Consider the following 21,579-nt stretch of genomic DNA (forward strand, 5'->3'; position numbering starts at 1 on the left):
CCAGAGAAAATACAGACACTGATCGCCCCCGCAAACCTTTGCTAACACTCACATATTTCAGGATAATGTCACCAACACTTTTGTCGTCCGACCAGTTCATCACCAGCTCCTCCAGGTCCGCCTGTCAGACGAGGGAACCCACATTACGCACGGTCAGACACCGATCAGATCCCCCTTCCACTGAGCGCACCTGCAGGGGAAACCCCACTCACCTTTATCCTGGTGTGCACGTCATAGATCTCTGGGATGCTGCCAAAGATGGTCTTGATCTCCTCTTGCGCCAGGATGGGGCCTCCCACCTGTCCTTCCTTCTCCAGGGGGTCCTTGAACAGCTGGGGGGGGACACGGGGCACGCAGCACACTCAAGAGGGGAACAGGGAACAGGCTCAGCGCTTAACGCGGCCATGCTTGGTGTGTGTGTGAGAGGATGTTCCTGATTGTTGTGTATAATGTATAACTTGTATGAATGGGTGATTTGGGGAACAGTCAGCTTAATTATCAGACTGAACAATTTAAAGCAGGAAAGAGGTTCTTTAATTTCCTGCACTTTCCCAGAATAATTTCTTAACCTGATTTTATAGGAGCCATTAGGTAAGGTGGGGGCCCTCCCACGTGCTCTGGCAGGTTTTACGAGGCCCTCAACGCTCATACCCTCATCGCCACAGGTTATTCTGCCTCTATGCCAATTTCAGAGACATTCCTGGAAGAGGTAACTGCTCCTTTACTGCTACAAACTACATTGGGTGTACATGCTAATCAAACTCAGCTTCTGAATGCTACATCACTTAATACTCAAACCAGGAATATGAGGAAATAGAAAAGGCTTCAGCCAAGTCAACTTGCTGTGATCGCTCCAAACGTTGAAATGCAAGAAGCAACATGCTCTGGTTGATTTACAGAACCCACACTTGTGGGATGATACATGGGGCAACTTTTTGAGCAATGTTCCCAGGGCAACCACATAACTGCTTCAATGTGTTCTGGATTGGGTGATCATGAAAATTTGCCTACTGATGATTAATGTTCTCCAGGTGTGCCAGAACAACTAAATCATTGCCCAGCCCACACTGTTCAAAAAGTTGCCTTCCTAATCATCAGCTTTACTCCCGGCAGACTCGCAAACCTCCACAAGCAGAGTGGGCCCCTAGTAACGCCACCTCCCAGGGGGAGAAGCAAACAGCCGTGGCCACAGGTGGCTGGGCAGGAGAGGGAGTGGGGAGGCTGGGGCACTGGGCCTTACCCACCAAAAACTCCCAACTCTGAAATCTAATTCATTTTCTCCCTCACTGCTCCTGAGCGCTGGGCCGACATGATAAGGGGACAGGCAGCAACCACAGAGCTATCCCCTCCAAGTGTGCATGCGTGTGTGTGTGTGTGTCTGTGTGTGTGTGTGTGTGTGTGTGTGTGTGTGTGTGTAAGAGACACCAGCAGACACAAACCTGGAGCACTGTATCCAGTATGCCCACGTAGTTGCTCTCTGTCTGGTACAGCTCCTTGGACACCTGCCACCTGGCAGACTGCTTGGGCAGGGCGGGCGTGGAGCTCTTCGACGGCTTAGCCATCTCTGAAACAGATCGATGGACATGCATCGCCGAGGTGACTATGGAGATAACGGGGAAGGACGCGCTGCCAACTCGCACGCCAGCCTGGCTGCGCTCAGCGCTCGCCAACCCCCCATATGCACAACTCAGCGGATAACACGGCGGCGGCGAGGGCTTTTCACGCTTTTCAGAGGGATCAAAAAGAACACAATGTCTTACTGCACAATAATCTGTCCTGTTGACATAAGCGTCAGAGTGGTATTAGGAAGCCAGCACACCCCATTCTGACAGAAGTCACTTCTGATGTGCTTATATATACACACACTACTGCCACTAGCTGTCAAAAGCCTACATATAAGAGTCTTCCTCACCCTCAATAAACCCTTTTCATTTGAACGGAGTGCGTATAAAAATACTTGGGGGAGGACAACCTGCCTCTCTTAACACTGTGAGGCAGACTGCTCCCCACAGAGCTGAGAAACATTCAGGATGCTCTTCTGAGCCACTTCCCCTCCTGGCTCTGGCTACCCTGTAATGACATGCCCTGTGCTACCTGGTGCTGCCTGCCTGTCGCTGCCGACTCCCGCACATCCCCGAGGGCTGTCGGGCTGGAGCTCCATGTCCAGCGGAGGCTCAGGGGCCCCCGGCTCCAGCCTTTGGGGGGTGCTGGTGCGCTGGAAGGCCGTCCAGCACTCGGTCTGCCTCCTGTCTGCCTGCCTAGCCCTGCCGGCCTCTCGGCTACTCTTCATCGTGCCGCTGCTCCTCCTCTTCCTCTGCTGGCGGAGCGGCTCACTGCGGCCTGGCCTGCACCTGCCCCCTACTCTGCACTCTGGAATGGAGAACAGTGCAGCACGTGGGCGTGCATGGGGCTGCTTCTCTGTGGGAATGCTCTTAGGGTTGTATTCATACACACAATTCTACAGCTATGCTCTTTTCTTTTGCATTTTACCGAAAGATGTTGGGGCCTTCTCTAAAAAGGTCATAGCCACTGGAAGCTGTTTTACTGCAACTGCAACTAGGAAATGCCCGCACACACCACCCCCTTTCCCCCGCTTCTCCCACTCTCACCTCCCAGGGTCTTGCAGGTCTCGGGCGTGTTGGAGATGTCCAGCAGGGAGCCCATGGAGAGCGAGTGCTCGGCCGAGGGCCGCTTGAGCGGCGGGAAGGGCGAGATCTCCGTCTCCTTGGTGAGCTGGGCCAGGGTGTCGCGCAGCCGCCGCCGCTTGCGGTTGCTGTTGGGCGTGTTGAGGGAGAGCAGCGAGCACGTCTTCTTCATCGCCGGGCTCTCCGCCTGCCGGACAGGTCAGGAGCAGGAGGAAAGACCGAAGGACAAAACAAAAAGGACTGGATGAGAGCTAAACAACCGAAACTGAAACAACCAGAGAGCAAAAAGCAAAGACAGAAGACCAGAAGCTAAGTGTACGTCCAGTCAGAACTAAAGAGCACAGAAAACACTTCAAATACATGTGTTTTTTACTACAAAATAAACAAACACAAAGTTTCCTTCAAATACCTTTTCATAAGAGTACATGGACTCTCCCGCTCGGGCATCCATCTGTATACTCCCCCAAAACCACTTCAGGGGAAGAGAAATAATTTAAAAAAAAAGAAGACAGAAATGGTCAATAATTTGGAGAAACCTGCCTGGGAGTGTCTGCATAGAACACAATATTGATCAGTGGGAAGAGCTCTACAGTTCTGGACATGGCAACACAATTCTGAGTCAAATAACAAAAAAGGAGGGCCCATTTTCCACCAGAGTGTGAGGAGGGAAAAAGGCAACTTCCCTCATTTCCCTGAACATGAAGGCACTGAGTAAACCAGGGAAACACATGTGGTGAAGCGCCACACTCACACAACACCAGCGTTCTTCAGAGGCTATAAACAGTCGTGCCTCCTGCGCAATGCCAGCTTACCTCCTGTTTGACTACGTAAAGTCTTTTGGATGGAGGGAAGGGCAGCTCCTTAATGGAGTTCTCCTCCACCACCATGTGAGTGCACTTCTCATTCCCAACTTCCAGGTAGTGGCCACCTGGTTGACAGTTGGTGGGGTGGGGACAGGCAGAAAGAGAGAGAGAGAGAGAGAGAGAGAGAGAGAAAGAGAGAGAGTCAAAAACAACAATGCCACAAGGGACCCTCCCCTCAGTCCCAGTGAGTGCATTACTTGACTGGCCATTTGGACCTTTTCAATAGTTAGCATAAAGGACCTTGTAAACCTTGTAAACACACACTGATAAAAGCGTTCAAGCATGCTACCCTGCTGTCCTTTTGTGATACAGCGGGCCAGGTCATGCTGTGATAACTTTTCTTAAAATGTTCTCAGCGTGGTCCCACTCAAAGCCTGAATTTTAAGGTTTATAGGTTCACGTTATACGCGTGTGGATATGTGATGTGTACCATGTTTGAGTGTCCTCTCCTCCATGTTGGCTTTGTCCTCCTCTGTGAAGCCCAGGAAGCTAAGGACACAGTCCTGGAAGGGGGGCACTTTGAATTCAGTGCGGAAGCTCTCGTCCCCAGCATGGAAATTACTGGGAGGGAGAGAGAGAAAAGACAATCATCAGCTACTTGAGAGGCACATGAGAAAAGCATGAATTTCATAACAGGATGCCTCTGAATTTAGAGTACAGCAGGCAGCAATTGAACAACATGATCAGAGGCTTGTGAAGGTTTGCAGACACAAGTATACTCAAAGATGTAATTCATGAATGTAGAACCAGAGACGACACAGCTGTGAATGTGAATGATCAATGAACATACAGTAGATGTTCAAATTGTACAATAGTTCCACAAAGCTCAACTGAAAAAATCTATGGGGATGTGAAAAACAAGAAAATATGGGGCATGTTAAACAAAATGAATGCATAGCAACTAGATATATTATATTGTGATTAGATCTTTCCCCCCCTTAGTATTACTATTGTCTAGGGGATCTGAGAGTATACCCTGAAGTGACAAATTAAATGTATTTTAATGTGATATTAATTATGTACCATACATGTGACAAACAACCTTGCTCACATTTAATGTGCATTTTATATGAAATTAAATACAATAAAATCCTCCCAAAAAACAAGTGGCCTACTGTTTGTGTGGCTTGTCTTAGTATTTTGACCAAACCAGGAGTTTGTGTGTGCAAGTGTATGTACGAGTGTGTCTGTGCTTGTGTCCATCACTCACATGTCGTCCCTCTGCTCCCAGGCCTTGCGGATCCAATCTGGGGTGAGGATGGGGGTGCCCATGCAGACGGCCAGCTGCAGCAAGGACAAGCACATCATAAGGACAGGGAGAGTAGGAAGGAGGAAGTAGTAGAGTGCAGCCGCATTCAGATTCAGTCATGGAAAGAAAGGCAGCGAGTTTACAGGGAAGGGTCGCACTCTGAGACGCACAAGGACATTAGGCATCAAGCGCCTCATTATCCACTATGAATAAGGCCCTGTTGCATGATTCACCTCCATTCAGTGGATGGGGTGTGAGGGAGCCGATGAGCAGCTACACTTTTAATGAGAGAAACTTTCAAATGGCAGATTCAGACAGACTCAGACGACATGTACAGTCATGGATTCCTCTCAAAAAAGAGAAGCAGACAACTTAAAAAAACGATGGAGACAAGAAATAAGACTCTTGAAGAACACCACTCAGAGGTCTGTATGTGTGGGCTGCTGCAAATCTAAGATAGCTGACACCACTGGCTGGCAGTGTTCAGTGCAACATGAGATATTATATTAACAGGTATGTGCTAATCTAAATTATATTCATCTCACCCATTCCAGCAGTGAGAATAGATTCCTCATCAACTTTATGCTTCGCAATGCATGGGGGCAAACTATGCATATGGAGGTTGTAGCATCTCTTTAGTGTTTAACGATCTGTCCTTTGTGAGAACTCCACAACCATCCATCTACACCCACCACCCCACCACTCACACCTTCTGAGAAGACTGCTTTTGCAGGGGGAGCAAAGGGAACGTTGGATTCTCAGCTTTTAAAAATAAGCAGGGACTAAGTGAGAAGTAGGGCAAACTCTGGAGAATCAACAGAGGGAAGAGAATTTGCCGGCGTGGCGTGGCACTCTCAGGTAACGCGAGGCAGACGCAGACGCAAAGGTAAAGAGTCTTCAGAGTGCAGAAGAGTGCAGAGGCAAGGCAGCCAAACCTGCATTTCAATCCATTTACTCGGCTATCATGGCAACACTTACCAGCACTCAGAAACTCCATCTCAAGAGAGTGTGTACGTGGGGGGGTTCAAAGAGGTTGCAACTACTGTCAGTTCAGTCGACTCCTCTTCAAGAAAACATATAGAAACACAGACAGACACAACAATCTGGGAGAACAAATGCACCAACCCTGTATTTTTCTCCATGAGTCGAGTGTGCTACGAGGTGGGTAACTTTGGCGCTGAAGTCTTTGCGGATGGTGCCGCCCATGTGGTGAACCAGATTGACAAGGTTGACCTGTAGGAAGACAAAACTGTTACAACCCGGGAAAGGCCATGCCTGCTGTGTGCATGACCCTTTAACGCAGGTAGTTAGTGTGGAAGAGACGGGAGACATGGAGACGCAGAAACTCACCACTTCCTCTTTCTTGCGGAACCCCGTGAAACACAACGACAGGTTGAGCATGGTGGTGGAGTAGAGCGGCCGACAGGAGAACGGAAGGGGCTAGAGGACACACACACACATACATTTAAAGATGACCACTTTCTCATTCTGAGGGTTACCAGGTCTATCTTAAAAGCTTTGGTGGCAGGCTCTGTCCTTGTTCACTTATGAAGCCATGATGTATTCCTCTGTATATCAGGATTAATCTCCCTGCAGTGACTGACATGAGATCTGCGGCCATCTGCTACTGCCCTCATGTCCCCTCCGCCTCTGCTGCTCTAAGTGGTAAGCTGGGGGGTCAAGCAGGTGCTCCTTTGCAGACATAAGAGATAACAGTGATGCCTTTTTCAGAGGCAACCATCAAAAAGCAGCTTATGAATCAATTCCGTCTCAGAAGCCAAACTTTCCCCTTGTGGCGGTCTCATTTCTATTCCAACTCTCCTCCCTCCATGTAGGTGGATGCTAAACATGGCCACTTGCCTCTAATCTTTCGCTAAACTTCCAGAGCTAAAGAAAGAACATCCATAAGCGGAGTGGGCCCGCAGACTGAAGATGTCTGCGCCTGGGAGACAGTCAAAACGCTGGGAGTCTCTTACCTCCTCTCTGGCTGCACAGTGCAGCACCACAGGGGGCCCCACGATGCGGTTGTCATTCTTGTACAGATAGTCGTAGTCTGGAGACTTGAAGTCAGCCAGCACAAACACCGTCTCAAACTCGGCGTTCTCCCCGTCACCAAACTCTTTGACATTGTTGGTCTTGATGCAGGGCTTGTTGATGTCCTATGAGGGGGTAGATGAAATAAGCAAGTCAAGGAAAGCATTGGCATCAGGGCTTTGGTGTAGATGTCGATGTTATTTTACACAGTAGTGTGATTGCATGCTGCTGTGTTGCAAGAGAAATCTCTTGTGGAGTCAAGTGGAAACACAACAGGTGGGTTAGGACTGACACACCAGCAAGGCTCTCTGCATTCTGAAATGCAGAGGCGTGTAAGCAAGCTAGAGAACGGCTTTTCAGAGAAGAGCTGCTTCATGGCTACTCCTGACATCAGTTCTACCCAGACATGAGTATGTAATAATCAGAGCTCAGACTCGGCACATCCCAAAGCATTTGATTCGTGTTTTCATCAATAATCAAAAGCCTTTATTACCCATACACCTCTTACTGCAGTAAACCCCTCATTAATTCCCTTTTGTGCAAAATCAAATCAAAGTAGCCATTTCACAACGGGTAGTGCAAATTAGAGGGGGAAAGAGACAGACACACATACACATCATCTTTGTTAAAAACGCTTAGTTTCATCCACCAGGTGTTAACAGGATACACTGACACTTAGTGTTGAGGACACACCCGTCACCCCTCTGGTGCCAGTTAAAACAGAAAAGGTGATATTCGGCATGCAGTACAATTATCGTCCGTCCTGAGACATACCATATTTACAATAGATTTTATCAATTTCTCGCCTGCCTCTGAGCCCGGGACACCTTCTTTAATCTTTACCACTGGGACTTCCATTATTTTGATGTCCTGTAAGAATGAAGCATTGACGTAAATTCTGGCAACATAAAACAGGCAAACCCAATGGACATGATTGGACAAGATCATTGAGGTGAATGAAGACTTCCTGTTTCTCAATGATAAGCCACTTCAAGAAATCAGAAGATTATCCAGAGAAGGCCTTGATAAATTAAGAATGTTAAAAGCAGTGAAGTTCTCTTAACTGGAGGTCTGTGTGTGTGTGGAGAAGGGAGCTGTTCTCCACAATTTAACTGTGAGAGGATGGGCCTGCATGACTGGGCTTCTGTGCTGACGACTCACTTTGAGGAGGTACATTTAACAAAATCTTTGCATGCTTTTTACAGCAAATATTGGCATTCATTCATCATGATGACAGCAACAAATACAAACACCCTCTTTAACACACATACCATCCACATACTCTGCATTCACACGTAACATGTCTCTCACACGCACACACATGCACGCACACGCACACACACACACACTTCATGTCCTCCAGTCCTAACAGCAGGTGTTGAGGAGCCGAGTGCTCAAATTCTGTTTTATTATTTCTCTCAAAGTCTAGTTTTCTCTCTCTCCCACCCTTGCAACCTCAACTCTCCGGAGACTCTCAGACTCTAACACAACGGAAATGAGGGAAAGGAAGACAGACAGAGTAAAACGGCTACAATCCTGAAAACAGGAAAATGTGTCTGCAGTCTGTAAACACATCCAAGGGAGAGCGAGGAGCAAACAAATCAAATCCCCTCATGTCTATGCAAAAAGCGGACTTTAGGCCTCCCCTTGAAAGTGTTTGGTAGTATAGCACCACAGACTGAAAAGCTTGGCACTAATTCTGCTATCTTAATGTCCCACTTTAAGCTTTTACAGGGGGGTGGGTGTGGGGGGAGGTACTTTAGACATGGTGCAGTACAGTCACAACTTTATCTTGGTTTGCTGTGGAATCATCTCGCAGCAACAGCAGTCACCTTGAGATGGTATGAGAAGCATTTTGAGCATGTGACAAAAGGAAAACATCTAACTTACACTTCATTCATGATTACAAAACACTGCTGACACAAGGCAGATTTACCCTTTACACTTCAAGTGTCCTATTGCTATGAGACCCAACATTGGCCATATTTATTCCATCTACAGATAGCTATTTGGTCATAATCAGTTTTTTTCACTCAGAATATGGCAATCAGTATAGCTGGTACTATAGCCCCACTGACCAGATAAACCAGCCAACAAGTTACTTCACAATTACATAGGTGAACCCAAATTGCTAAGAGAAAATTATATCAGACTGAACTGTCAAAACCCTTTGATCCCTCTGTTCAAACCCCTGTTTACTTGTAGCCATGATTCAGTGGCATTGGTGACTTGAAATCAATGATGTCATTCACCTGAAGTGCTTTCACAATAGCTGGATTGTTGCCGGTTTCTCCCACTAAAACAATCCTGGTCTCCACCCGAGGCATGTCTGCAGAGAAAGAGTGAAACGAAGGGCAAGTCAGCTGAGTTAAGGTGAAATACAAAAAGAACAGTAGGCCTACTTTATGGCAACAATCTCAGTCAAACTTCTGATCAGTACATGGAGCCAGACACCAGGGTAAGTTGTCGGCCCCGGTTGAGATAACAGAAGAATTTCATTTACCATCCATATCGTCCGGTAGGCTCAGGAAAGTGTGCTCCTTAGAGGTCTCTGCCATTCTGGAGTCATTCACAGAGAAGTCAACCAGCAGGCTACGAGTGGTCCCTATAGTGACTATGCTGCAGTCAGCCATGCCTGTGTGACAGGGGGTGGTGACCCAATCCTGTCAGAGAAGTAAAAATGTAGAAGCAACAAAGAGGTGAAAAAATATGGAAATATACAGTGCAAATGCCAAGTGGGTGTCGTGGAAAACTAGGATTCTGTGCCATATAAAGACTAGCGTGTGTTCAACAACCGCTGCCCTTCAGCCTGAGAGACAGGGCGGCACAGCAAACAGTTGTGTTGACATCATTCTCCAAACACCACGTAGCTGACGGCATTTTTGGATCTCGTCTTTTATGTGGTTAGATCGCACACATGTTTAGCTTTGTCCAAATAACCAAATTTCTACTCACTCATTAAGTTAACGGTAGGCCTAACTTATGCCATCGCTTAAGCTTGAAGATGAAGGTAACGTAAACGTTAAATGTTAACGTTAACTTGACCTAAAATTCTAAACTTTCAAGTTAACTGTACAACAACAAAAAAAAAACAGTTAACCATAGCTTATTATTTACAATTAACGTTGACGTAAATATTAAGATCTGAGCTTTGCATTAACGTTAACGTTCGCCCAAGTTAGCCTGGCTCAAAGCCCATCTATCCCTAAATCGTCGGTTGAAACTTAACGCTCAAACTAGATTTTTGATGATGTGTTCATTCGTAGATGTGAAATCCAGCAACATGTTGTTTTAGGTGAGCAACTATTACCATTATGTTGATAAACGTAGTTCATTATGATTGTCCACTTGAAAAAATAAGTGTAACGTTAAGGCTCACTTGCTAAAGTTTGCACAGGTGCAGACAAAAGAAACATCAACACGCAACGTCGCCAATCATCTATTGTACAAATTCAGACTTACCTTATGTGGGAAATATCCTAACCGACCTCGTTTATCTCCGCACAACCGTCCACACAATTATTAGTTGGTAGCTGGCTGGATGACCAGCTTTAAAGGTAACCAAACTGGTGTCGCTTGCTAGCTCACGCAGGTAATGGGCTAACTAATATTACGCTGGCAGCTAGCTAACGTTAGTTAGCCAAATGACTGACAGATACAAGTTTTTCCTAATGGTACTTGCAGGTGTCAGAGCAACGGTACACTGACAGCAAACCTAAATACACCGAAATGTTTTGCGACTCGTCATAGCTATACTGAAAATAACATTATTGAACTGTAACATTACATTCCATATTCGCAAAAGTCTACAACTAAACTACAACAATTCAAATTGTGCGACAAACAGATACAGCAGCAAGCAGATTGGTCGAAGTCCGAGAGCTTGACGGAAGTAGCACGACGTCAGACGACGTTAGCGCCTCTGATTGGTCGTTCGATTCAAACTACAATGCGCTTTGGGCAGACGCAGTCTGGTTGTGTGTGTGTGTGTGGTTGGAGTAGGGAGTTCAGGAATGCTTCTTGTATGTTACTTGTATGTATGCTTGCTGAGCATATTTAACATTTTTCTGAACAACTATGGTATCCTCATTGAGAGCATATTCAATGTCAAGGTCACGTTAGCCTTTTTGGACATATACAAATTACAGACATTTATGAAAAATTCAATGTAATCGTGAATTATTTTTGTTGCACTCATTGAAATACAACATCTTACGAGCAGGCCCGGTTAGATTGAAGCACTTTGTTCCTCGCTCATTGTTACTATGAATCCAACAATAACCTTTTCAATCAAGAGACTTCCTCTGAAGTCCAACAGCTTTGTTCTGCCTTGGGTTCCCTTGGTGCCATCTCTGGGAGTTTGTTTCAGGGACAAGCCCTTATGATGCATTCTGCCCATGCACCTAGAGCTGGGATGCTGCAGTGGGCGCCTTTAGAGATCCCCTGGAACCTGTGTGGAGCCTGAAGGACAAAGTGCTGAGCGTCACTGTGTTTTTTGAACTCCGGTGCTTCTGTATGCTCGTCACATCTTCCCCAGCTCTTTGTGAAAGCTTCGCTCCCCCCTCCCTCCCTTCTGGAGCTTGAAAGGCACTCAGTAGAATAAAGCTCAGTGAAGCCTACTTGCCACCTCACTTTTACCCCGCAATTCTGAAAAAAGCACACACCTATGTCCTTATTCACTCAGACTGATTGACTGTTATGGACTACATTTTCAAGTGGCAAAAAAACCCTTTCAAGAGTGGTTCATAGCCTACTTCCGAATATTGTAGGGCTTTATTGCTTGAGTCTTGAGGTAAATAACTTGTAGTTCCCCAAAGTTCAAATATCTGTCTCTTGGGAGACTAAATATGTCTCTCTGTTGAGAACAACAAATCTGACATTCAGTCAAAAGTGGTTCTGCCCTGGATGTAATGGTCAAAAACACAACTACCTGCTTTACTGGTGATGGGAAGTTAGGTTAGAATTATTTTCATCTTGACTAATTATTGGTTTTAAGTAGTAACAGTAAACAGTAAAGAACAATGACAATTCAGATTTAGATCACACTTTATACTATAATCCATGTTAGTCTTTATACTATAATTTCATTCACTGTAGACAAAGTCAAATATTTAGTAGTAGACTTTTAAGTCTAACATTAATGACTTCTTGCAGCTCAAGTGTGACGCTATAGTCAGGCGTAAATAATAAAGACTTCTCATCTGCGAAACTGACCGGACATATCAGTGATCACTGAGAAAGGAAAAGTCACCACAATACTCTTATAGCCCATGTATTTTCATATTCTTACAAATGTACAGACAGGAAATAAAACATTTCTCATACATTCCATTGATAATTTTAAAAAAAAATTAGTCAGAGAACCCTTATTCTTTTGTTTTAAATAATAATGGTCAATTTAAATACAAGATATGACAATTTCATATGAACCCAACAGTATGCAGTAACCACTGAAGGCATTTGTTTACAATCATCTGAGTTTTAAGTAAGACTTCAAATATGCAATGTGAAAGGACTACAGAGGCCTGCTATGGAATTGTGTCATTCCACTTAATCTCGAGAAAGCCTTTAAAAGATCTTTATACTGTACATATATATTCCTTGAAATGATTTGGTAGGTATCTGAAATGAATAGTATCCCTTAATGGAGACAGCTGTACTGTGGCATATTATTGATGGAATGCTTTTTTGCTTGGATGAAATGGTATGGCGTCACTACAAGGTAAATTACAAAAAGATGAATGAAATTTAAGAATAATATTATTGACATAATATACAAACTTACATTGAAACATTCAGGTATGCAACACTGTAACAAAATAGTACTGCCACATAGTCCCTACAGTACTATTGGAATATATCTGATGGTGAGAGTTAATAAAATACTGAGTTAATGTTGTAAATATTCAATTTAACTGATATATTAATTAAAGTGTCATTACCAAGGCAATTCTGAACGTCTTTAGCTAGCCTATAAAAAAGTATTTGAGATGGATACCTGCATTAAAGATATAAGCCAATAATCTTTACAACAATTACATACATATATGACTTGACACTTTCCAAATGAGATTTAACTGTAATAAAGCCAGGAAACACTAGTTTAGCTGACATTTTAGAAAGAGTATACAAATATACAGGTACAATACACAAATCTTCAAGAAGTGCTGTGTATAATAGCAGAGACTAGTGTACAGGTTGAAAATTTCAGCAGGACAGTACAGTTGATAAATGTTCTCTCAGAGTCAGGATAAAACCAAGCCTGTGTGCAGAGCATTCACAATATGCCATGTCATTGTCAAGCTTGTGACACACTGTATGCATTCCTCGTTTCGCTGTGGTATTTTGAGACCCATATTGTCACTGGAGTGATTCCCCCTCAAAAATGTTGAGCACTTTTAGCCAAAGGAGAGCAGGCTACAATATGCCCCTACGAAGGCACAGTGAAGTTTGGTAATGAAAGCACTGAGCACCAGCTTACAAGGGCTTGAGATTCTCCTGGGGGTCCTGGCTGACTGGGCATGCAATTTGTTGCTTGACATTGGCAGCTGAAGTAGGGCTACTGAGGCCGGAGGGAGCAGTTCACTACCTTGCCCCGCCCCCCCCTTTTCTTTCTCTCTTCATCAATATGGCTGGCCATGCTGTAGCAGCAACGCAACAGGGGTTGCCCATATACAATGATGGGACATTCTTTGCAGACGTTATGGTGTGGTATTTGTTGTGCTTTTTTTTCTCTCTGAAGAGATTTTACACGGGCACGCGTCCTACAGCATTCATTTAAATGCTTGGCACTGAAGCAAGGCGGTCGGATCGGCAGTCTTAGATGCAATTCCGTCAGTTGGCTGTAGCCACGTCACCCCCTGGCGTCATCCTCGTTCTCCTCGGTGTCCGTTAGTGCCGCGGTGCACAAGTCACTGAAGATGTCTGTGAGAGAGGGGGGGAGGGGGCAGCAGAAGGAGAGGAGAGGGTCAGCCACACATATTCCAAACCAGGACAACACAGCTGTTTGAAGTGAATGAGTGCCAAGCAACAGGGGAGTGAGGAATGGGGAATTTAAAGATTCAGACAAGCAGGACAAAAATAGCAGGGGACAATGGCACTATAGGGTACAGCGCACACTACGACTAAAGAAGGGGAGTCTCTAAAATCTCATGTTACTGAAAGACTAGAATGTTATGATCTTCACATCACGATTTTAGTTGATTTGTTGACAGGATCTTATTTCTTTAACTCCTCTTTTTTTTCATCGTAGGACAACACTCAACCTATTAGTTAGAGCAACAGCACTATTAATGCAAGAGCGCTGTTTATCAAATATAAAGATGGTACAAAAAAATTATAAAATTAAAACAGAAAAATAAAGAGCAAAAGTATCACTTTTTTAATGCTTGTAAACAGCGTGAGTTATCAACCCAGCTTTTCAAACCACAAAGGAGCTGTGCTGCTTGCAAGAGTACACTCGTCGAGAAGCTCCAAGCAAAAGTATGCACATGCCCCAAGCATAAGCCTCAGCTGTTAATGCCCCAAATAGACATGTTTTTTTTTTCTTTTTTCAGATGAAGGGCCCAGGACTAACAAAGCACTTGCCATTACAAACAAATGCATCAAAACAAACCACACAAGTGCGAGTTGTGAACATGACAGAGCCAAGCTTGGAGAGTGGAAACGGAGAGGGATCATGCCACAATGGATGACATCATGCACGGCTGTGTTCCCTCGATGCTAGTGACCAAGCAACGCGAGCCATGTTTCCCACTTCCCAGTATGAGCCCTCTCCCAACCCCTCTCAAATTCCTTGTAAGTGCTTGCTTGCAATGGACACTGGGTTAGTGGGATGTACCAGTGTGACTGTAAAGCTCATGTCTTCCTGCGGTTGACTGTAGTATTGCAGGTGGCACCAGGCCTGTCTTCTGTGTAATAAGGTTCTTGACTAGCCTATAACATGGGAAAAAACAACGTTCAACTTCAGTAACGGGCTTAAAAGGGAGAAGCACGTTCCTAGGCTGGAAGAACTCAAAGTATCTCAAAACTGGATTACTCTGCCACTGAAAAGCTGACACTCGTGGCGCCTTTGAGCATGAAATGTCATGAATTTCCATGAATTTTGATCCCAAGTTCCTTCTACACCCGTCTCTGAACTGTCATTGACATGGATTGAAGGAATGAGAGAAAATGCTAAAGAAATATATCAAAAAGTCTTCAGCCACTCCTTAAGAACTAAGCCTTCGTGGAGTGTATAATTTATTTAGACATTCAACTTTAGAGACAGCTCCTCGCCTGACCTCATGGATATCTAAAAACATTTGAGTGTCAGCTTACCACGAGGTCTCAGCACGAACGGTTCTGACTGATGCAACACAGGTGCACACAGCAACAGCCTCGCAGCTCGATACTTACACAGCACCACGAGTGTAACAATCCAGCGCCATTACTCTCTAATCTAAATGTGCTAGCAACAGGAGGCAGAGGACATTACCCGCGCAGGGAGGCTAGGTGAGAACCACATACTCCTCATCCAGAGAGGCAGGTGTGGCAGGCGGTAGCTCCAGGGAAGAGCTTGCTAACTGTGGGGAGGATCTAGCGAAGGATTCAGTCAGCGAAAATGACAGAGGCCATAAAAACACCGCCTCTCTGCCTTAGCATGTCCCCTGCTAGTGGGCATGTGTTGACTGAGTCCATGAAAGCCCAATGAATTCTTTATTACTTCACAAGTGTGGCTTGAAAAGTTAAAGAGAAGAGTAAGAGGGAAGATAGCGAGTGAGAGAAAGAGAGGAGGAGGAGGAGGAGGAGAGAAGAAGAGTGAGAAGGGTGTAAGATACTTTCAAGGCACCGACCCGAGGACGCAAATGACTGAACGTGGTTTTCAGAGATGAAATATGCATGAGGTGATGAAATATGAGCATATTCAAAGCATTTTTAAGCGGAGGCCTAATTTCATAGGGTATTCATAGTCCACCCCTCCCCCTAAAAAAGAGTGAGGGGAAGTGGGAGAGAGACTCTCATCCATTGCTGGCTGGCAGGCTATTTCTATAAGTGGCAATAACAACTCTCTGTGGAGGAGGAAGGATAGCCCAATCAATTATTCAGTTCAACATTGTTTTTCATCGCCATGACGGTACACTCATCTGCCCAAGAAACATTTTTAATATGCTGGATCATTGGGAGAAAAAGCTTACACAGGAATTAACTTTTAATTTCAGATGGGACCACAAGTAAAGAAACTCCAAATGCAAAAGTTTTTTTTTTCAATTGCAATAGGTTTCCCTCTCAACCATTAACCCTAGTAAAGATAGCATGATAAAGTTAACTAGAGTTTAGTTTACTGTAAGTGATTTTCTAATGCATAATTCATTAAGCTTCCACCATCCTTCATTTGTAACTAGTTCTTGTGAAATGCTTGAGTTTCTAAGTACAAGATTGCTCTAAATCCTCTGCACAGACATTTATGCAGACTCATAAACAACCTGGTATGGTGTTAAGAACGTGAACTTGTTACGAAGTAAATAAACAGGCATTGCAATCAATGGGTCACACTAATGGGTGAACAATTATTTTAAGTTAAAATCTCCAAATGTCTTGAAGTTCTTGAAGCTCATCATGGCCCTAAACCTTACACTGCCCCGCTGAAGCATTTGTGAGCGTTACTGATTTCAACTGCTTTGTCTCTAGCTTTCAAATCAAGCAACTAAATAGCCCCAGAAAATGATTTTACACAGAGCACATGTAAATGTGCAACTGTGTAAATGATCTTCCCTGCAGTTTTGGTGTATCACCTTAAGATGACTGCGCATTGAGTAAGCATCTAACGGCACAGAAGAGCCATGTCTCCCTCTATAGGCTAACCAGCTGCAGGGCTCCCAGTGGCTTTCCCAAGAGCCCTTTCAGCATGGAAGAGTGGGGCAAACAGCCAGTGGGGAGTGAAGTCTGAACACTTACCAGTGGCCATTTTCGGCCTCTTCCAGGAATTGCACGATTTCCCCTGACTCCAAAGCCAGATCCTGCCCTGTCCTTGCCTCATACGCCAGCTGGGCCTGGAACCGCTCATTTTCCCCCTGAGAGGACGGAGCGAGGAAAGGAGAGAAACCGAGAGAGGAGAATTAGATAGATGGACAGACAGATAGAGAGATGGATAGACAGATCGAGAGAGAGACCAGTATCTAATGTGCGCCCTGTGTGTGTGTGTGTGTGTGTGTGTGTGTGTGTGTGTGTGTGAGAGTGTATCTATGTGGTGAGAATCTTATGTTACATTATCATGATGGAGCTGGTCTATTAAAGCGGCTCTCTCCTACTCTCACACATCAGACAGATTGTAATAGAAAGTGAAATGCTGGGAGTTTGAAGCGGCGGAGAGATAAACCAACACCAGGCTAATCCCTTTCCTTTTTTTGTCTTTTAAATGTCAAGTCCTCGGCTCATGATAATGAGGATCAGTGCTGCTGGGAAATAATTACCCTGAGAAAGTCTTTTCGGAAGGGATTGGGATGACTCAAAAGTGATATGGTGAGTGCACGGACACGGACACACACACACACACACACACACACACACACACACACACACACACACACACACACACACACACACACACACACACACACACACACACACACACACACAGGCATGCACATGCATGGACTCATTTAACTGAACGTACATTTTTGTTATTTCGCTCCTCTTCACCGTCAGATGAGTTGGAGAGTTCCTCCGCACTTGATGGTATGGTTTCAAAATCTTCTGTGTCCATTGAGGGCAAGCGCCGCTGGGTCCATCCTAAAGAAAGGCCACACAGGTGCAGGAGTGGTTATAAAAAGCATTTACACTGTTGGCAAACACACAAAAAATAATAACTGTAAAAGGATATGTCTGAAATCAGATGCACGTTTCAAAATGGTCTCCCCAAAATATAACCCAGTTCATCCAGGAACCTCGAGTTACATATACCAACACTTCCACAAGGACACCTCACCAACACACAAGAAAGGTCCTTGCTTCTTTTAGACGTTTACCTGGCTGGGAGGTGGATCTAGGCACAGCTGAGTTGGTACTTGTGGTACCTTTTTGTTTGCTTGGGACTGGCGCACCCCCATGTACATCTGAGAGAAAATGAAGGCTTTATACACAGCAGAGATATCCTGACAAGCTGCCAGAAGTGCTTCACCAAACACAGAACATGTTCAGTTTACAACCCCTACACACACACACATACACACATGCAATCTTTGCCAAACAGAGAAAGGCTGCAGAACACACACGTACACAAACACATAAAGCTTTGCTTTCTGAAACTGAAATAAATCAAACCCCTTTCAGTAACTGATTTCTCCTCATCATGCGGATGAAAACAGCACAGGGTACCATGCAGTAATCACACTCCAAATAAAAAAGCAATCACGCCATTCCAAAAGCACATCACGTCACATCACCAACATCATCAACTGAAAACGCGAGGGTGACCGGATGCCCTGTGTTTTCCCTAGGGCTGTCAGTTGCTTCTTCATGTTGTCAGAAATATCGATTGAAAGACAATCATTAAAAACACAAGTGTCAGATTCACCGCTCCTCCCACCCATCAGCAGGTCGCATCAGGTCACTCTGTTTATGAAATGAACCATGCAGGAATGTTCCAAGCAAACCATTTTTAACATGCTTAAAAACAAGCGAGAGGGAAAACAAGGGATTTTTTTTTTCATCTTTGCACACAGACTCACAATAACACATCCTCTCCCATCTCTCTCTGTGTATCTCTAAGGCATGACATGCACCATCCGCAAACACAAAGCAGTACCTTCATAACCTAGTGGTGTGGGGTCACTCTTAATCTCATGTCTCTTGGATCTAAGGCTAGAAGAGAGTCGACCTGGATAAAGCAGTGAATACATAAATGTAAGCCATATTGACAAGGAGGATTAGAGAGTGAACTGAAAGCTTCTCATGCCACTCTAAAGTTATGAATATATCAGAAGAGGAGAGGGGAAGGAGAGACACGCTTATAAAATGCATTTTTTTTGTTTTCATCACCCATAGAAAAATTCATCGGAACTCAAATAGCTACCGCGTACAAGGCAGCTCCCAATGGCGTGCACTATTCAAAATGTCAGGAGCCTAACGTTCTCCGTTTATCACTGATGAGATTTCTTTTAAATATTCAATGACATTTCTGAAGTTTGAGATTTTTTTTTCGGAGAGGAAGCTCACAGATTTTATTTCCGTCATTTCATAAATCATAAAGGAGCCCTAATGCACAGGACTTGTCGAGAAAATGGGCTTTTATTTCCTTCTCGTAGGCATGTCAGAGTGGACTCCCTCTCTCTCTCTCTCTCTCTCTCTCTCTCCTTCCCTCACCTTCTCCCTTTCTGCACCTGCTTATGTCAGTTTTATAAGGACAGTGTGAGCAGAGGAGGAGGAGAGCAAGGACACCAGAGGTCCGCGCGACCAGATACCTTTGGTGGCGCGTGTGGCGGTAGAGGCACTAACAGAGGAGACTAGAGAGAAGCGGCGAGGAACCTCCATCTCCTTGGGTGCAGGTTCTGGAGTGAGAGGCAGGCAGAGGTTAGCAATTAGTATGGCTGAAAAGATGACTGGAGGAGAGGGGAAAGGAGAGTGAGTGAGTGAGGGAGGAGAGGGAGGGAGGGAAGAGCGATGAGAGACAAACACTAATAAATGGCAGGAGCGATGGGAGCAATAGCCTCCAGGATTCAGCCTTTTTCTGGTCCCCGCGTATCGATCTCTGTTGTGTGTGTAAGCTGGCAATAAGCAGAGGCCGATGATTTCTGCTAACACCATGCGGCTTAAGTTTATTAATTCATTTTATTTAGGGACCATGAACAGCCGGATGGTCAACAGGGAGACTGACGCATTAGATGGAGGGAGGACACAGAGAAAGTGGGGGATGATAAAGACAAATAGCGCGCACTCGGCCACGCGGAGCCACTTCACAGGCGCCGATGGGAAAATCAATGGCAGGGCTATGCTAACGAGATGAACGCAGCCGACAGCTGAAGTTCACAGACAGCCACAGGCTCTGCAGGCCCGGCGCGGACACGACCACAAACCTGCCTGTGTGCACATTTCTCAACAGAAGCCTCAGCTAGTCCGCATTCACCAAAAGTCTCTCAATGGCAGTTTGTGGTGCCACTGACAGAAAACAGATAACTGTAAGGACATAACCCCCTTTAATTCCAAATACACATTTTATTTCCTTCAAAGAGGTTCTGAATAGCTCTGCTATCAACAAATATACCTCAGAGGTATGTGTTTAATCTCAAACCTGCTTGAGACTGAAATTCCCTAGGTAATGCAATTTCACTCCCTCACAATGGAAGCGATGAGACAAAAGGTCAAATATTTAAAATATGCTTACATTATAATTTAGACTGTTTCGGCGGCCTCCAATTCCATCTAGACTAATAAACCTCTTTGAAACGTTGAATCAAAACATCTTTTTCAGTAATTCCGATTAGTTTCTGAAATGTCACAAACTATATAACAAGACAATGAAAAACTACGACCTGACATTTTGTTGGGCTGAAAGACTTCAGCCATCACATCAACTCCAGTATCTCTTTTGCCGGCCAATATTTTCCCTTTCACCCTGCAGCTTACTGGCTCCTAGACCGGTTTAATGATGACAAGGACTGCACTGTGACAAAAAGCTCTGTCGGACCAAATGAAATTCAATGCCTCGATAGTCAATGCAACAACAGCCGGGACATGGGGTGACAGACAGATCAATGCTGGTCAAGAGGGTATCTATGAATCCTCCTTAAATGGAGACCTTTCCCAAGGTCACGTCAGGACAGAGGGTGGTGGTACGTGACACACAGAAGACAGAGATGTAGGAGGAGGAGGAGGAGGAGGAGGAGGAAGAGGAGGAGGGGGTAGTGGAGGTGGGGATCGATGAGGTATGAGGAAACATGGCTACGGGGTTACCTGCGGGAAGGGACCTGCGGTTGGACAGGCGCTGTAAGGTGAAGCGCTTTTTAGCGAGAGCAGAGGAGCGGTCGGTGTTAGTGCTGCGGTCAGGATAAGTGTTGGCGGCAGCGTCAGCTAGAGGAGGGAGAGGGACAGGACACTGGTGAAGCAGCGGATAGTGGGGAACCTGCAGAGGGACCTTGGAGATGAAAGAGCAGAGTGTGCGTGTGTGTGTGTGTGTGTGTGTGTGTGTGTACGTGCAGGTTCTCTGCAGAGGTCACATGGCAGTTCACTCCAAAAACTGCTACACTTCAGCTTGTGTCTTAAAAATCTGAAAAGCAAGCCATCCATCATGCCTTCCAACCAAGCATTCCAGCCTTCCCTTCCATGTCTGAGGGCTAAATTCATCCTTTATCCGCCTTTCAAGTTAACCAACATACAATCCGCCTTTCCATCTGGACATTATGCATTAAGCAGGCATTATTCTCTATGCAGGTTCATATTACAATAAAAACTCAAATACAATTCTAGTGAGCATAACCATTGCCACATATTCATATTCATATCAATGCATGAAGTAAAAAAGTTTGAAAACAACTTTCATCAAGCCAATTTCAACTTTTACCTCTAACAATACCTCTCATAAGGGATATGTTAAAAATAACCATTGTCTAATTATCACCTCTATGTTTAAAAGAGTGCGGTATGACCAGAATTCACATGTTCACAAGATGCATTCACACATTCACATCAGCATCGGCACACCCTTGGTATACGTGTTGTTCGTCCCCCAGTAGGTTAGTCTGGTCCTGGGGTAAATATGTAAATACTATTATCCACCTGTCTATGTGTTAAATAATATCATCTGCCTGTCTAT

General features: G+C 45.0%; 2 protein-coding genes across 15 annotated transcripts in view; both read right to left on the bottom strand.

Annotated features, from left to right (window-relative positions):
- Window positions 1-10,626, bottom strand: part of ect2 (epithelial cell transforming 2) — a 31,200-nt gene extending 20,574 nt beyond the window's left edge. For 2 of the 4 annotated variants that reach the window (XM_076277897.1, XM_076277895.1), the window contains exons 1-15: window positions 10,254-10,626; window positions 9,295-9,454; window positions 9,044-9,120; window positions 7,566-7,661; window positions 6,734-6,916; window positions 6,108-6,197; window positions 5,883-5,990; window positions 4,719-4,792; window positions 3,939-4,069; window positions 3,458-3,573; window positions 3,055-3,117; window positions 2,610-2,832; window positions 1,440-1,564; window positions 213-332; window positions 53-121 (exon numbers count right to left, since the gene is read on the bottom strand). In XM_076277897.1, coding sequence (XP_076134012.1) covers window positions 53-121; window positions 213-332; window positions 1,440-1,564; window positions 2,610-2,832; window positions 3,055-3,117; window positions 3,458-3,573; window positions 3,939-4,069; window positions 4,719-4,792; window positions 5,883-5,990; window positions 6,108-6,197; window positions 6,734-6,916; window positions 7,566-7,661; window positions 9,044-9,120; window positions 9,295-9,424 — 1,605 coding nt within the window. In that variant the 5' untranslated portion in view covers window positions 9,425-9,454; window positions 10,254-10,626. The remainder of the gene's footprint in view (window positions 1-52; window positions 122-212; window positions 333-1,439; window positions 1,565-2,609; window positions 2,833-3,054; window positions 3,118-3,457; window positions 3,574-3,938; window positions 4,070-4,718; window positions 4,793-5,882; window positions 5,991-6,107; window positions 6,198-6,733; window positions 6,917-7,565; window positions 7,662-9,043; window positions 9,121-9,294; window positions 9,455-10,253) is intronic. The other 2 variants (XM_076277898.1, XM_076277896.1) reach the window with 1 other exon arrangement.
- Window positions 10,627-12,047: 1,421 nt separating this feature from the next.
- mcf2l2 (MCF.2 cell line derived transforming sequence-like 2) overlaps window positions 12,048-21,579 on the bottom strand; it is an 83,144-nt gene continuing 73,612 nt past the window's right edge. For 5 of the 11 annotated variants that reach the window (XM_076277902.1, XM_076277903.1, XM_076277901.1 and 2 more), the window contains exons 27-32: window positions 18,577-18,648; window positions 17,798-17,884; window positions 17,446-17,561; window positions 16,728-16,843; window positions 14,632-14,726; window positions 12,048-13,715 (exon numbers count right to left, since the gene is read on the bottom strand). In XM_076277902.1, the coding sequence (XP_076134017.1) occupies window positions 13,645-13,715; window positions 14,632-14,726; window positions 16,728-16,843; window positions 17,446-17,561; window positions 17,798-17,884; window positions 18,577-18,648 (557 nt within the window). In that variant the 3' untranslated portion in view covers window positions 12,048-13,644. Of the gene's footprint in view, window positions 13,716-14,631; window positions 14,727-16,727; window positions 16,844-17,445; window positions 17,562-17,797; window positions 17,885-18,576; window positions 18,649-19,229; window positions 20,838-21,579 lie in introns of those variants that run through there. The other 6 variants (XM_076277909.1, XM_076277910.1, XM_076277905.1 and 3 more) reach the window with 6 other exon arrangements.

The sequence above is a fragment of the Alosa pseudoharengus genome, unplaced genomic scaffold (assembly GCF_046254945.1).
Source record: "Alosa pseudoharengus isolate Yale_2024_CS ecotype anadromous, Long Island Sound unplaced genomic scaffold, YU_APseudo_1.1 YU_APseudo_1.1_scf_11, whole genome shotgun sequence".
NCBI lineage: Eukaryota > Metazoa > Chordata > Actinopteri > Clupeiformes > Clupeidae > Alosa > Alosa pseudoharengus.